Consider the following 17,157-nt stretch of genomic DNA (forward strand, 5'->3'; position numbering starts at 1 on the left):
GTGGGTGTGCTTCAGTGGGTGAAGCTAATTCAGGTGTAGCTGTCCTGAAAAACATAACTCTGACTTCTGTTCGGGAGATGTAGGTGGAAGAAGTTAAATGGAACCACAAGTGAGTGAGCAGCATTGTCTTTTTTTTCCCAAACACATTTGACTTCACTTTAACTCTGAAGCACAAACTTCTTTTCATGAGTAGACTTTATCACCTCTTGTTTCAGTCCACCTCTGAAATCCCTTTGATGGTACAGAATTCATTGTTTCAAAACCTCATCTGTGACCATGCTTAGACTCAAGCCTTTCCACATGACATAATCAAACTTAATCTGTGTAAACCGTCTCATGGCTTTAAACCCTTTGGTCAACAAGAGCTTGGAGAAACTCTGGAGACTGAGCTGTGTATGTCAGCTTGACGATGGCAGGAGAGGAAGCTCGGGACAAAATAAAAATAAAAAACCGGACTGTGTGGTAAGTTTTGACAGCAGCCACAGTCTCAGCTGTTAAATCCACATCACTTATTGGTTGGTTGCTGCTGGTTAGTGTGATTATGTTGTAAGCGGTACACAGACCCACACAGTCAGCTTTGATTAAAAAAAGAGAGCTTTTATCATTATGACTACATAACTGTTGAATAATTTGCATTCTTTATTAACGATGCTGAGAACACTTGAGAAGCCCAGATCCAATACCCCTACTGTGTACATTTAAGATGTTCATTCCTCATCACATCCATTTATCATCCTTTGCATCTGTTTCTCTCTCATCCCATCACATTGTCACTACCACCAGCTGTTTCCTCTCCTGCCACCTCATCCACTGACTCCACTAACACCATCTACACTACTAATGCCAACACCCACGGTAAGCAACCCTCCTCTTCATGCAGCCTCTGTCCTTCCTTTCCATCTTCACCTTCTCCACTTCTCTGTGCCATTTTTGTTCCCCTCAGTGTTTTTGCTTTATCATCACCTCGCGGTTCCTCCCCCTACTTTCCCTTCTTCCTTCCATCTTTTTTTTAAATGATTATTAAACATTTTTGGTTGGTTTTAAGCTTCTGGATTTTTCAGTCAAATACCTTTTCTGTAGAGGCTTCCCCTTTTTTCTTCTGTTTCATCTAACTCTAATTTAGGATAAACTTTTTAGGGTTCATCCAACATCCACAAAGAAAGACCTTTTTTATGGAACTCAGTTATAGTTCATCACCACAAAGCCGTTATTCTTAATGGTTTTCAGAGAGATTTCCCTCATAAAAATCTCAAACCTTTTTAGCTCTGCCATATTTGACCTTCCAGGAAGCCATGAAAAGTAGCTTGAAGCTATTTTGCCCCTCTAAGATCAGTTTGGTCATTCTCTTATTCATTAACTACCTGTGAGAATACTCAACTAATTCAGCTCTGATGAACCCGTCCGCTTGACAGACGAGTAAATTATCTAATGCTGCGTTTGAAGACGGAGTTCATCAAACTTTTCATTAGTCAATTAACCTTTCTGTCGTCCTTTTTCCAACTGAAAAGTTGTAGCTCTAAATGAACTTTCCCAGGAATTTATGAAAAATCAGCTCTCTGTGTTTGATTAGGATAATAAGAACTTTTCATTCTTAATGGAATTTTAATGAAGCACCGATATGTGCTGCTTACATTATATATATCTGTTTGTAATATGTGCATGTGAGAGTTTTAGACCTTCTGGAACATTTGCACTCAAACTGGGCTTTGGGAAAAAGCACACGCTCACGCTAGCATTAAAACCACTTTGTTTTTGCATGTGTCATCCTCTCGTCCTGCCTTATCCTTTGATTTGTCATCATCAGTCCTCTCTACCATCACTCCATCTCCCAGCATTCTCTCCACTCGCATGCCTCTAACCTCTATCATCAGTACCACCGCCTCCGCTGCAACCAGCCCTTCCTCTTCTGGTAAGGCTTCATCTGCTTTCATGTTTGATTCCTGTGCAAAACCTAACAAAGATAATAATAAATGAATGTGTCCCCTAAACTATTGAGTTTACGATTAAACAGGCTGAACAGGAAGCCTCAAAAATGGCCGTTACCTCTAAACGCTAATCCATAAGACTAATCAATGGGTTCCAAGAGAACACATGTACACAGTGTGTACATAGAGAAATTGTTACTTGAAAGTTACATGAGGACTTTTATCTCCCAAATGTCATCAGGCTAAATAATTTTGCCACCTTTTCAGGTGGACCCCTCCCAGTCTAGTCATGTAAAATTAAATACCAGTAAAATTACACATCTAAGTTTCATCATAGGCTTCCTTCAGGTTGGCGCATAGCTTATTGTATCTGCAGACAGTCACATGAAGAAGAAAATCTTCACAGGATTTATGCAGCCTTACCAGCAGGACAACAACAGTTTAGTCTTTACCTGCTAACCATGCAGGTGAATTCTACGACTCAATTCCTTGTCATTCCTAACATTAAAAGTTTACCTCTCCTGTGACTACATAACATTTAATCTTTAATCAGTGGTATTTGTGGTGTTAGATAAACAGCATAGATAGAATATTTCTGTACCAGTTATTGTTCTGGCAGTCGACCTTTGACCTCAACAGTGAGTGGTAACAGTTGTTTGTGTTAGAATAACCTGTTCAGTGAGCAAGTTTCACATTTCTCATAATGCATCATTAATGTGTCGTTGAATCCAAGATACTTTTGTGTTACTGACATAATCCAATCTGATCTAATCAGTTTTGCCTAATACTACCATCACCACCACCACCAGAGCTCCTACCTCTGCATCTACCGATACTAATGTTTCTGCATCCAGCAGCACAGCACATGGTAAGGTAGCTAACACTATCTTCATATACAGTGTTGTCAGTAGCTGCCATTCTTTATGACTCTGTTAACAGCTGTTTTTGTTGTAATTAATCTTTTTTTTAAAGAAAGATTAAAAAGCTGCTGCTAAAACCCAAATCCAAGTGGACACGATGGTAAATGGTCACAGGATTTTGTAACCATCACACGAAACACTACTTTTTTTCCCAAATGATGTGACTTCAAAGTTCAAAATATTGTAGTTTTTATAAACTAAAATAATTATGTAGTCATATTTTACAATCCAGTAATGGATTTGATTCAAATTAGTCTTAGAATAAGGAGAGAAAACTTACACATGTGGAAAAACTCGTATAAATTGTCACTGAGTGAGGTTTTTATGTTTTCATGAATGTGCTGTAATGACGGGTAGTTAGAAGAAGAAGTGGCTTTTAAGGCCTTTCACTGCCTTGAAGTGAGTGGGTGCTTTCACAGATACAAAGCGAGAAGTTGCTTTCGCATGATTTACTGAATTATTAACTAATCAAAAAAAAAACCCAAAACTTAAATTCAACTTAAAGCACAATAAAGCATACAGCATCGTATTGACGTCTCCACAGTTTAGGTTTGTTTTACCTGCTGTTGTTCTCATATTGATGCATTTTGAACGCATTAATATAGGATGTAGTCCACTGTGAGCATTTTGAATCAGTTGTTATTCTGTCAGTGTCACTGTGTTTTTTTGTTTTCCCTCCAAAAAGCAGCTCTTTTTCACAAACATCCCGACGACATCTAATACAGACGTTCATATGTTGCTAGCTCCATTCAATAGCTGCCTTTTAATCCTTACAATAAAAGCCATGCCTCAAAACACAGCTTTACTTTACGTTTATATTTACACTTTATTTTACTGTTGTTGGATATTTTGTGACCTGCTCGTTTGTGACTACAGTTGAGGGTGCACAGGTACGTTCACACCAACTTTTCTGGGTGCGTTCAGTCCACTGTGAGGCCCTGTGCTTGTCTGACCTTTGATGGTTGCAGGTTGCAGGGCCACTCACCTGTTACTGTACAAGGACGGCCCAATGGAGCACAAAGGAAGTTTGTTCCACATGTGGTGGAGTTTGGTGTTCATGCTCATTAACGTGTTATGTTCAGCTCAAAGAATTTAGTTTGATTTATGTAATGTGGTCACAACATGCAGCGGCTGGCATCATAACATATATCATGCGCGCTTTTTTTGGCGACAGCAGGAAGGATGTACCAACAGACGTATTCATATTAATCACTGTCTTTGTTTCTAGTTTATTTGTGACACTGATCACTGATACCACATTACATCAGAAATATGGCATTTCTATATGAAGCTCTATGAGGCTGCGATGTAGCGACAGCATGTGTCAGTTCAGATGACTGATAATCTGTGATTGTTTACTTCCTGTAGCCCAACAGCCAACCAGCAGCACGGCAGCTGTTTCATCTTTTACCACTAACCATCCAGATACTAACCCCACCCTGCATGGTAAGAGGAACAGTAATACCATTGCCAAAACTGGCATGAATAATGCTGTCACTGTCTAACTGCATGGATTTTTAACAGTAGTATTTATGCAGCAGATACAGAAACTGTATATGATTGGATGTTGTTGTGCCACAGCCTCAGCTCTTATAAACATAAACGTGTCCCCAAAAAGTTGATTCTGGTTATCTGGACTTGGCCTTTATTTCCTGTGTCTTAAGATCTTGATTGTCATATACTGTTGAGGATAGTTTTAGGCCTCGGGCTTCGTCTTTTAATAATACATTGATTTGTTCTTACTCTTCTCCAGCATGTTTAATTCTTTTAGTCCCTACTCTCATTTCTTCTTCTACACACTGTTCCAGAAACATCTGGCCAGCTGCAGTTCATGACTACTAACCAACCAGAGACTAACATAGCTGTTCCTGCTGCTTCTTCCTGGGGTAACATTCACACTTCCATGTCTAGCTCTTAAACCAAGATCAGTGTTAGCCAATCCTCATCATTCCTGTGGAATATGTGAGGCTTTTCTGCTAATAGCTGTGTGTTTGCACTGCAGGATCTAAGGCCCATGAAACTTTATTTTTGGGGGTCTTTTTTGTTTCCTTCTCCTTTTTTAGCTCTTTAACTGCTTAATCAGCCTAACCTAGTTATAGTCATGTCATATCTTTTGCTTTGGTTTCTTCTCGTATGGTTCATGCACTCCTTTGTTTCATATCGCTGTTACAGACATAGTAATCACTGTACAATCCTACAATACTGTCTGTGACTGAAGGATGTTGAGATGGCTTATGTAAAAATATCGTGTCCTATATTAGTGGTTTATTTTTGAAATGCATTTTTTTACCTTTATTTATTGTATGTAACTTGCTTTTTCACTATAATTACATCTGCTTCGATCGGCCATATCCCGGTGACAGTGGAGGAGACTCAAATTATGCTTCAGCAACCTGAGCCAATGGCCTTGAAGTCCAGGTCCCTGACTGTTTGGCCAGCTGGTTACCTCAGAAGACAGACTTCTGGATTTACTGTTGCTGCACTCTCTTTTTCCCAAACCCCTAGACATCCAGTTCCTTTAGTCCACAAAATCAGGCAAACCAGGTCTGCGTTTTTTCGCAATCCTCCTGGAGGAGCTTCTCTTCATAGATCTCTTACGTCCAGTCCTTTGAATCCCCCCGCTCAAACCCCCAGTCCCCATCATTCAGCTCATCAATCCAGATTCTTAGCTTCAGTCCCTGGTTCCTCTGGTCCATCTGAAGCTACCCGCCCCAGACCCCCTGCTCCCTTCCAAAGACCTCCACGGTATCGAAGATCCAAGATTTCCCTGGGGTACATTTCAACCCCTTTGAGGAAGAGGCCAAACCGAGGAAGACATCAAGCTACCACTAAAGCACCACCTAGGGTGGAGATTCACATCACAAAACCTGCTGTTCCATTAGCTGATCTCAAATCCACAGCCAGGCTTAAATTCACACCAACGACTGGATTCAAAGACACAGATGGGTTGAAAGACTCGATGCCTGCAACCATTCATCTAAATATTTCTTCTGTTACGTCCCAACCAAAAACTTTTCACCAGTCAACCTCCAAAACGGAGGTCTCTACCACCACTCAGGACTTAAAGTTCCTTCCTGAATCTCATACTTCAAGTTCACCTCAGGGGTCACCTCTGCAGCAGAATAAAAGTGAGGCATTAGCTGCGGCTGGGCTAGCACCACTGTCATCATCGTCGTCATTGTTTTTGTCATCATTATCAGCACTTGGCATTAGGAAGAACAAACCTGTTGCTTCATCATGGTCACTCCTGAACATGAGTGGTGGTGAAATCCAAACATCTGCTGCGGGTAACCTGACAGATCAGGAGATACCGGATAATGAATATTCATCAGGCTCTGGGCCATTCATGTATGACATGACTGAACTTGTGGGGGAAAGGAGTCCTTATAGATTATATCAATTTGATGCCTTATCCAAAGAACCCAATACTGGACCTGATGCCAGAAACTCAGACCCGCAAAGTGCTTCCCACCTTTTCATCCAACCCTCAACTCCTTCTGAAAGAGGAAGTGAACATTTTTTCACCCAAACACATTTCCATAATGGCTCAGAAAGCCTGCTCAGCATCCTAGCAGCAGGCATCAAGCCTTTTAAAGATCACTCACCAGACCTACTGGTACCAGAAACATCCATCAGCACTCTTAATCAGACTTTGACAACAGCTCAAACCCACCACGAGCTTCCAAAGAGCAGCGGTCCAAGTGGACAGAAACAAGAGGAAAGTTCCTATGCACAACTGGAAAGACTGAGTTTGCAAGCAATGCCGTCTTCCCTTCCTCCCTCCTCTTCATCCCACCTCTTCATGCAGCCAACACCTTCTTTGCCGATGGCACATCTAAGCTCCCCTTCTTTCCTCGCCGAGGTGGTTTTCCCCAAACAAATCTTTTCCTCTTTTGTGCCACAGAAGGAAGACAAGGCCCAGATATCCTCACTTTCTTTAAACCCTCTGGGCAGTAAAGCTGGACTAGCTGTAGCCAGCAGTAGTCTGGTTAACAATTTATATACAGACGCACATGCACACATACAGTCTTCTGTGCACGTCATTCCCCATCGATCATCCATTCTCTCCCCTCCATCTCCTCCCTTTCACGAGCCATTCCAGAGCCCTCACTACTCCTCATCCAGTATCCTACCTCCTACTTCTCCCTTTTCTCTCTTTCAGTTAGAATTTACAGCCACCTCCGCCCATGCCTCCCCCATTCAAACCGTCATACCCCAGTACTCCCCACTCAGCCCCACCCTTCCCTTGGCCTCTGATCCCCTTTGGCCCACCCTGGTTCCTTTTCCACCTTCTGCTGCTCCTCGGTACCCCTCCCTCCTCCTGCCATCATCTTCCCAGCCTGCAGAGCGAAGGCTTTCAGAAACTGCTCACATGCCAGTGTCTGTGTTGTCATTTCTGTCCTCGAATCTTCAAAAGAACTTTGAGGACTCAACGGTTGACACAGCATCTTTGTTGTCATTTCCTCTCTTTTCTAAAGCCCCAGCTCAGTCTCCTTTTGTTGATAGTGCACTGCACCCTGAATACCACTCTGCAGAAAAGTCCTCTAGTGGTTTATCTAAAGCTAACAGAAATGAAGTGCCCTCCACTGTGCACAACCTGTCCCCTGATACTCGATCACATACATTAACCCATGCAGAAGATTTTTCAGATAACTCCTTTAGTCACACTAACCCAACTCCCTCAAGATTATCTGTGGAGGCTCTGGTATCCAGTCCTGCAGCGCTTGTGCCGGACTTTGGTCCAGCCCTGTCACAATTAGAGTTTCCTGTATCAGAGCTAAATTTGTCAGTGGTTTTGTGGCCATCCTCAGATGCAGCTAGCCTGTCAGTCAGACCTTTTTTAGTTCATTCTCATCAGAAAGATTTGAGCGAGATAGAAACTCGTTCAGTGCTTCACACTGACACTGGCTTGACCTCGCTGCCAACAGCTGGTATTTGGGGCCATGATCACACTCTGGCTCTGCTCAGGGCAAATATTGAAGGAAAGCAAGAACCGCCCTCTTCCTCTGCCTCTTCTACATCATCTTCCAATGTCTTCCTTTTAACTCAAAGCTCTCACATCCCTTCATTTACCGACTCCATCATCAGGGAGACAGAGGGGATGATGGGAGAGGAAACCGTTCTGACTCAGAAATCTTTGTCTGGGTCACAAGAGAGAGATTCTTCCAGCCCGACTGTTAACAGAGATCCTTGGAGGCTGCATCATGCAGTCTCACATTTACACAACCAGGGAGAAGTGAATGGAGCTGCTGGCACTCGGACCAACTCGCAGGCCCCTGCTGGCTATGACAGTGGATTTAGTCTCTCCACTCCGCCTTTGTTGAATCCGTCCCAGATGCTGGCACACCGCGACAGCTCAAGTGCACAGCTTGGTGTGACAGCCCCCCGGCACGCTCCGGGGATGGCTCTAGCACACGTCTCAGGCCTGACACGAGCTAATACTGTACAACCCGGCCGTCTGATCCAGACACACATTTCAGCACACACACAGCTGCCCACACACTCTAACAGTCAGGCACACACTCAGAACTTTAGGAGTGATGGGCTCAATTTGAGCGAGGGGGCTAACACCAGGGGGCCACGGCAGCAATCTCCAATCTTGAGTTTCTTCACACCCTCGCTTCCTGTCCTTTTGCCCTCCATGTCATCTTCTGTTTCTCTCGTAGAAAGTGTTTCACTTCTTCTTCCATCTCAGCACCTGTCTTACACCTATCCTCCTGTCTCACCCTCTGTCTCCACCCTTTCATCCTCCTTTCTCCTCCCCAGCCGGGCGACATGGCCAGCAGCACCTGCTAGCATGATGAACACAGAAATTGGGTCCTTGTCACCCACTCGTCCTACTGTTAGATTCCTGCAGCCCACAGCAGCACAGTCCTTACAAAGACCCACCATACAGCCAGTTGAAGAGTTTATCTCAAACACTCAATCTCTTTCTTTTGGTCAAGTTTCCATGGAGTCCATCCAGTCACGCCTGCTTATTTCTCCTAACCAGGATGAGGTTTTATCACAGTTTACAAACCACTCTCAGCCACAAAATGAGTCTACGTTAGTCGGCGTTTTGATATCTGAGGCCTCAAATAAGCAAACTGCTGGTGGGAGATTATCACATCTCTCTGCTCCATTTAACCCTGCAGATGTTGTTCCAAAGATACACTTTGCTAATGAGCATGTCTCACCTGTGAGCAACAAAGCTCCTGTAATCTTAAGCGCTGTAACAGGCCATCACCCTAATGAGCATGTAACTCCACAATCTGCCCTGAATTCTCTCTCATCTCCTGTTGATATGCAGAATACTCCCTGTCCTATTTCTGAATCCTGTTATCAGCCTGGTTCTGCTACATCATCACAACCGAATGTTGCTCTGGTTCTTCCAACCCCCCTGCAGTCTTCTGACCTTAATACCCCCTCTTCCACCTCCAGATCCCCCACTGGCTTCTCTATCGAGATCACAAATCATGGCTTCATTTCTGGGCTTGATGAGCTCTCACCTCCTGGGAGAGACAACCACACCACAATCACAGCAGGCTTTAAATATATACCTGAGTCTAATTCAACCACTGCTGTGGCACTCCGAGACTCTCCTGTGGCGCCGGCTGCGATGACCAACATCACAGCAGCTAAAGATGCTAGTGCACTCGTAGAAAAAGGAAGTCTGGATGTGTCGGAGGGCAGTATGACAGGCAGCAGGCCAGTGCCGGTGCTCGTGAATGCAGCAGCAGCAGCAAAGTCAAATTTAACCGCCTCAGAGCCAGGTTTGAACTCAAGTCCAAATGTGTCGAATCACAGCAGGAACCAGAGCTCAGGAGGTTTAATGAAGGGGGACGTGAACCAAGACCACGGCACTGGCAAGATCAAAGACAACAATCTCAACTTTTCCCCAACGCCTCCAGCAGCTGCCAGTGGTTGGCATCTCATAACCCCAAAGATCTCCTCTCCTACACCTCCATTCAGAGCTCTCAGTCCATCAGCTAACGCCGGCAGCAGCAGCGGCCTCAAAAAAGCCACGTTGCACCCCAGTCTGGGATCCCCAACAGCAAATCCATCCATCAGGCCCACACTGCCCTGCCGGTGTAAACAACGCTTTCTTTTTACATGTCAGTGTGGACTGCCATCGGGGAATAGTATGTTATGCAGCAACAACTTTGTTGTCATAGAAAATAAAAATAAATAATCAGTAATATTACAAAATTGCAGAAATACAGTATTTAGTCTTCAAGTCTTTTAAAGGATCTGAATCAGAACGTTTTGATTTGAGCAGCATTACAAATGCATACAGACACCTGTGTCCGTATTATTAAGTGTTTTTGTGGTGTTTCCACCTCACAGTGTTCCCATAACCAACTCCATTCAACCAGCCCTCTTTGGTTCTGAAGAACATTACTGGTCCCCATTCAACTTCCTCCCTAATCTGAGGTGACAGTGATTCAGACCTTACCGGCTGATATCATTGTTGGCCCAAAGAAACCAAGCTCTGGCTGCCAGTAACGGATAATCTTATAATAGAATAATCAGAATAATCTCAGAATGACATGTTCAGCTGTTGTACAGTCAGTTATGGGTCAGTCTTTGGTTGAGTTGTAATATCAATGCATTGGTTTAAAAACACAAAGACTTTAAGACTGAATACTCACTTCAGGTGGTTGGGTTTCAGAGCAGGTCAGTAGTTCGAATCATAGATGTCAGTACAAATGCTGTGATTGGGCGGGATTCCCATCAAAGTTGAGACTCGTGATTGGTTTAAAGTGATTCTGGCTCATTGTAGTTCATTAACCATGAGTTTAGCTGACCAATCAGATGTTGGTATTTAGCCTGGTACTTGTAGTGAAAAAAGGGATTGTAGTCTACTTTCTGCCTGTTTTCCTTTCCTCTCTGATAACTGCCAACACCTTTTCTTATTACATAGTTTTTCTGCTTTTCTTATATTCATTTTTCAGTCCGTGCAGCTTCTTGGTGGAGGCATCCTGCTTTGGTGCTTCGCATCGTCCGCATGCTACTTTCTGCTATCAAATCAAATATTCAAAATCAATCAGCGGCACTCTGAAACTCTGAAAAGTATATTTATAACCAAAGATAAGCAGCCTGCAGGATTTCCCTCCAGACCTGATGGAGTGGAGGTCTCATTTCCAGTCAGTAGCATTTACTAACAATTAGAGATATTAGAGAGACATCTCGTGGCCGGTGTCAAGCATAGCAGGAGCATGGAGGGCCCTACAAGGAAGAGCTTAGATGTGCCTCCTCTGAAACCGAAAGTATGCGTTAAAAAGTTTTTTTCTTTTTTCCCTTTTTTTATAAGCTTTAATCAGTTTTGATTCCATTAGTCGTTACTTTCTACACGTATCTGTTTTTAAGGAAATCAATACACACACAAAAACTCAGTTAAATGAGTCTGTGTAACAAGAAATTAATTTTACAGGAAGTTTCAGACCCCAAAACTCTTTAACATTTACATTTCTCCACAGATCTTTAACGTACCTGCTTCATAATTGTGCTCTTTATTCCTTTTTAAGGTGGATTTGTGAGAACGCAGATCAAAGGGTCAAACAATCCTGAGAAAGACTCAAATTGCACAAATCCTGCTTCAACTCCTTGATTTGTGCAGTTTGAAAAAAGAAAGGGGAATGACTGTTCTCCCCTCAGCGCCAACGTTATTGTCCGTCAGGCGGTGTGTTCCCATTTTTCATCATTTTACTTCAAAATGAGATTTTTACATAACTCGATCAGCTCAAACCGCTCGGGCCGTCTCCTGCTATGTGCCACAGGCTCGGTATGAATTAGCTGTTGCACATCGAATCTGAAGTGCTCTTCTTTCTTTCTCCTGTGCTCTCACCTTGGTCTGCAGATGAGCAGTTTTACCGATTCGAGTTTGTGGTGGATGACAGCAGATCGCAGACGACACGGGAGACGCTTAAATCAGCCGTGGCTCTTTGGGTGAGTTTTTACTCCACTTATTCATCCATGTCCAGACCTCAGTGAGCGTAACCGTGGCAGCAGCGACAGACCTCATTAGATTTTCTTTCATAATTTTAATTAGTTGAAGCTCTGAGCAGCTTAACTTTATCAAACGTAGAAATATACTAAAATATGATTTTCAATACAAAGTCAAAAAACTGTGTAAAATGTATTTTATTCAAAACATAACACAGAAAAAACCTAAAATTTCAGAACCGCTTCCAGTTATTATCTTCTTAAATGAAACAAAAGGAAGTCTCAGTACAACATAGTTTAATGTCTGTGGCAGCAGCCCTGCACTGGCAGTGATGGTTTTACTGGTTACTCTGGTTGACTGGCATAGTGGTGGTGTAGCTACAGCAGCTAGCAGAAAGTGTATGATGCTGCAGATAAAAATGAAACAACAAAAAGTGTCAGAATATCTAAAAAACAAAAAGATCAAGTGTGCAATTACTCTCACTGCCAGGAGAGGGAGACAAAACAGCCACACTACATGAGTTCAGTAAAACACTGGCACAGAATTATTGAACAGAACTCAAACTTCATCTCCAGGTCTATGATAAACAAGATTAAAGTCATATTTTATTTAATTAAGACTGAATTAAGATAACATGGGAGTGAAAAAAATTTCTGAGCTGCTGAACTTAAAGAAATGAAGATTAGGAGAATACAGAGGTCGGGAGCAAGACTCACCTTTACCTGAACAAGCGATGACTTAGATTTGTTGGAACAGTTTTTACTCATGAAGCAGGTACATAAAGTTTCTTCTTCACACCAATGCGGCAGTTTAATATTCAGTGCTGAGCAGACTTCAAACCCGATCTGTTATTTTTACAGCTCAATCAGACCTTTCAGGACTGGATCCACAAAGTCTACGTGGGCAACATCAGGTAATCCTGCAAACAGCTATCACACAAAGTGCACACGACCTAGGGCAAAGGTGCTTTTGTATGGGTGATGCTGTTTGGGTCTGTGCTCGTTTTCAGCCATTTCACAATAGCTAAAAAGATGAGCTACACCAAGGAGAGAAAAAAGAAATGGTTAGAAACAGTTAGACCTGTGAGAGCGACAGGTCACGCCAGGATGAAGTTTACTGTCCTGCTCCTGTGAGCACGAGTGCAGATGTGTGAGGTGTTTGAAGCTGAGCAGTAAGGCTCTGCGCTCCTGGGTCATATTTTGAGGTGAACAGTAAAAGTCTGACTTATGTGCTTCCTCCTGGCTGCAGGTACTTTACTGTGTTCATGCATCATTTATCATTTGTAGTCTTTCATCTCTGCTGCTTCTCTTCTTTTCCCTCTCCAGTGTTCAGCTGAGTCCACAGACTGCAGGAAACCTGAGCAGGTAGCATGACTCTGTTTAACTCTGCAGGTTCCTGTCATTATGTGCTCACCACCTCATAGAAGTCAGGTGTTTAGGATGGTAGGTCATTCTGGCATGTCTCTTTTTGCTGCAGCTATGAGTGCCGTGGTCTGCTGGTTTATACCGAGATCATCAACAAGAACCTGAGCCTCATCGATGATGCGTCTGCCCGGCTCAGACAGGGGAGCGTGTCAGAGGGTGTGGAGATCCAGAGCGCCTCTGTGGAAGTCAAACAGATTGGTGAGAAGGTTACACTGAACGCTAAACACAGAAAAATAAGAACCGGAGATAATAAAGAAGTATGGTTTCTGCACATCACTCACACAACTCTCTGGATTTGATTTGTTGTGGATTTTATTGTCTAAAGTCTGTCTGTTCGCCTTCTCTGATCACTCTGTGCCCTGGATGTTTTTCCTGTTTCATTATATGAATGTATGTCTGCTTCAAAACTGTGAAATCACTCCTGTTTTTTTCTGCTTAAAGAAAATTGCCCGTACGACCCGCCTTGGCCTGAAACCAGACCGACCGTTACTGAGTACCAGCCCTGCTTCCCCAACAAGAAATGGAGGACCTGGTAACACGAACACACACAAAACATGAGCTGAATGCAGCCAAACACGAATATTTGATTGCAATATTTCCAGCTCCATATTCTTATTTTCCACTTGACAATAATCCTTCATCATCCTTGCAACTAGCACGTTTGCACAAGTTCAAGGCAAATATTAGGATTTGCACTTATATTCACGAACTGTTATTTATTTCATATCCATCTTTTGTAGGCACTTTGTTCTCATGATCATTGTGAGGTTTTCGTGTTTCTGGGGAGAGTCATTAATCAAGACTGCATGATATATCCCAAAATGTATTTTAAGAACCCCCACTGTGATAAAATCAGCAGTAAAAGCAGCTCATATCTTTTCTTTGTTAGAGTCTGTGGTTTTAATCAGATCTTTCTGAGACACTGTGGTGTTCAGTGAAACAGCATTTGATGTTGATTTATTGACTTAATTCATCTTCCTGTAATGTTATACACCTCATGGTGATCTATGATTTATTAGTATGACAAGCAGGACATCTTCCGACGCCCACGAGTGCCTCAGCATAAATTCTCAGAGGGAAGTGGTCCTTAGTGGGGTTAACTGTGGAGTCAGTGGGGCTAAAGTTCTGGTTATTCTTCTCCTTTTATCACACGTTTCCACAGCAGCATTTCTGTTGAGCAGACTCAATGATAAAGTCTGAACGAAGCAGTCGGACCTTTGAAGAGCGCTGCTGCACACGTACTCCGGACCGCAAACACCAGGGCTAAAATCCCATTTGAACCCTTTAAATGTTACTTCACCATCTTAAAACAGGAAGTAGGCGATGTTATTGTCATAGAGTTAGTGTAGGGAGGAGGTCGGGGCGGATGGGTGGGCTGATAAAGTCAGAGAGTGCTATAACTACCTTTACTGCATGTTGAACTGTGTGTTTGGAGCGACCAGGATTGGGTTTGTTAAGCTGTTGAATATTTAAGCACTTCCTCCACATTCCTCCACAAAACCTGCCTGCAGCAGTGCCGGCTATCTTACTTAGGACTACTTCTTTAAGCTGAGTAATTATATGTCTTATCGATAACCTCTTCTTTTCCCAGTTTAATCAGTTCGATGAACTACTCATCGTACTGGTCAGATCCAGACAGCAGCAACTGCACTGATATCGACTCCATCCAAGTGTCAGCAGGTACGCTCAGACACAAAGTCAATCTGACAGCGGACTGTAGACATGGCGTGCCGACACCGTTGATTCTAACAATGCATCATTTGCTTTGTGTGTAAAAAAAACATAGACAGCTGAATATCTGAGTTGTTTTATTTTTGCATGAATAAAAAAGCAAATACATGATTTTAAATTATTTTATTCCAACTGCCGCAGTTCAGAATAAAAGTATTAACAACAAAGTTAAAGAGTCTGAGACCACAGCGTAGTACAGATTTAAAAATGTTATTTTCCAGTGTGGGAACATTTTATTCACTCTTTGTGCGTTTCAGATAATAAGCTGGGTCACATTTTTACAATATTTTCTGCTCGTCCGTTTCTGATTTGCCCCAAAATGGTATGGTTTGAAATATGTAACATATATGATTTCTGCAAATAATTCGCTTCATATATCAAATACTTATTTACCTATTCTTTTTGACATACGGTCTCTGAGCATAATTGAGCATGTTTTTTCACACCTGTTTGAATATAAATATCTCACAATGAACTATGAAAGATAAAAGCTTTTCTTCCAATAACATTTAATCAGGATCCATAATCCTGCAAAATCAAACATGCAGAATTAATTTAACATAAATTCACAAATATAAAGAAATATTCATTCACTTTTAAAGCTGCTGTGAGTAAATCTGACATTTGTAAAAGAAAAACAAAAATATTAAGATGACCTGTATGAAACTCTAATTTTCACTTATTTTTGACAAATAGATATAGATTTTTGTTCAGTTTCAAGACTTTATACATTAAACTATTTTAAACCTGAATTATAAGTCAATAGACTAGAAATGACACAGAACTGGAAAATGAACCTGAATTTGTGTTTTAATCTGTGATATATCACAAAGTTGTGATAGAAAGTGACAAAATGGAACCATTTGTGTGTTGCTTGAGCAGAAAATGCATCTGATGTAGCGGAGCAGCTCAAAGCGTTCACCAACAACAAGCTGAATGAGAAAGAGGTGAGTGTTTACACTGGCATCTGTTCGCTCAAGCCTCCTGTGACCAGGAGAGTGACTCCGTGTCCTCCTGTCCTCCTTGTCCTCCGTGTCCAGGTGTCTAAAGTGGTGTCAAAGGTGGAACAACTAGTGAACGTATCCAAGATCAACTTCACGTTAGCCTCCAGCATCGTCACCATCATCTCCAACGTCATGAGTGGCTCAGCTACAGTCCCGGCAGCCTCAGACAAGTACAGACTTCTTACTCTGCCCACCTGATATTAAAGTCCTGTTTGTGGCACATTAGTATATGTGAGGGGGGCAAACTCCTCAAGATGGGTGGTGACCATGGTGGCCATTTAGAAGTCGGCCATCTTGGATACAACTTTTGTTTTTAAAGTAGGAAGAGGGCCATGTGACACATCAAACTTATTGGTAATGTCACAATTTAGACCAACTCAGACTGGTTGTTATGTGATGGTTGATCTGCTAAAATCTTAATTTTGTAACCAAAACATCTGAAAAATGTAAAGTTATCACTCACACACCACCAGGAAGAAAGGGTGACTGGAGAAATTCTGCAAATGTCACCAGGTCTGTGAAAATTAGCAGTTAGCAAAGAAACTTTGAAGCATCAGGATGACGATAAACTGAGAATAAGGTGGAGAGTCTGCTATCAGTTTGGATCATCAGTTTCTGATAATTTGATGATTAACTGGAATAAATCGGTGAAAACTGCAAATCATTTGCTGTCTCCATACAAAGTTTTTCACGTTAAACTGAAATTTACATTAAGCATTTAAATTCAGAGTCCAGTAGCTTCTGAAAGTAGGAGATTTAACTGCTCTGTGACAGCAGCGGATGAGTACCTAACATTTGCATAGGAATAAAACTTGAGTTTAGCCTCCTATTGCAGCGAGTTTCACCATAGACAGGTTGTACTGGTTGTGCAGACCGACTCAGACTGGTTGTTATGTGATGGTTTTGTGTGTATTTATTAATCACATGAACATTATTTGCAAAGCTTCACCAACCTATCTGAGAGACCGCAGCAGTTTGGACATAGGCCGCCTTCCACCAAAAGTTCACTCGGAGATTGCAGAGTGCTCCATGCTCAACCTCTGGGCAACCAGCTGATGCTACAACTACTTACAGTTGACCTCCAACAGCAAAACAGTTCAGCATGATCACCGGAACCGACAGGTTGCCCTCAGTTGCGCGGAGGCCGTGTCCCATTTCTACGATAGCAATCAGCTAGCATGTAGTCAGAGTGTTGAAACTTTCTGCCGCTTAATGAACTCTCAGCCA

The 17,157-nt window shown here is 42.4% G+C and overlaps 1 protein-coding gene across 2 annotated transcripts in view; it reads left to right on the top strand.

Annotated features, from left to right (window-relative positions):
• adgrg6 (adhesion G protein-coupled receptor G6) overlaps window positions 1-17,157 on the top strand; it is a 101,561-nt gene that overhangs the window by 57,521 nt on the left and 26,883 nt on the right. For both annotated transcript variants that reach the window (XM_085432697.1, XM_085432696.1), the window contains exons 8-15: window positions 11,685-11,773; window positions 12,632-12,684; window positions 13,097-13,135; window positions 13,248-13,393; window positions 13,637-13,727; window positions 14,787-14,875; window positions 15,809-15,873; window positions 15,967-16,100. In XM_085432697.1, coding sequence (XP_085288823.1) covers window positions 11,685-11,773; window positions 12,632-12,684; window positions 13,097-13,135; window positions 13,248-13,393; window positions 13,637-13,727; window positions 14,787-14,875; window positions 15,809-15,873; window positions 15,967-16,100 — 706 coding nt within the window. The remainder of the gene's footprint in view (window positions 1-11,684; window positions 11,774-12,631; window positions 12,685-13,096; window positions 13,136-13,247; window positions 13,394-13,636; window positions 13,728-14,786; window positions 14,876-15,808; window positions 15,874-15,966; window positions 16,101-17,157) is intronic.

This window comes from Copadichromis virginalis, linkage group LG15 (genome assembly GCF_057382275.1).
Source record: "Copadichromis virginalis isolate Kocher_CV1m ecotype Utaka linkage group LG15, C_Virginalis_male_GT1.1, whole genome shotgun sequence".
NCBI lineage: Eukaryota > Metazoa > Chordata > Actinopteri > Cichliformes > Cichlidae > Copadichromis > Copadichromis virginalis.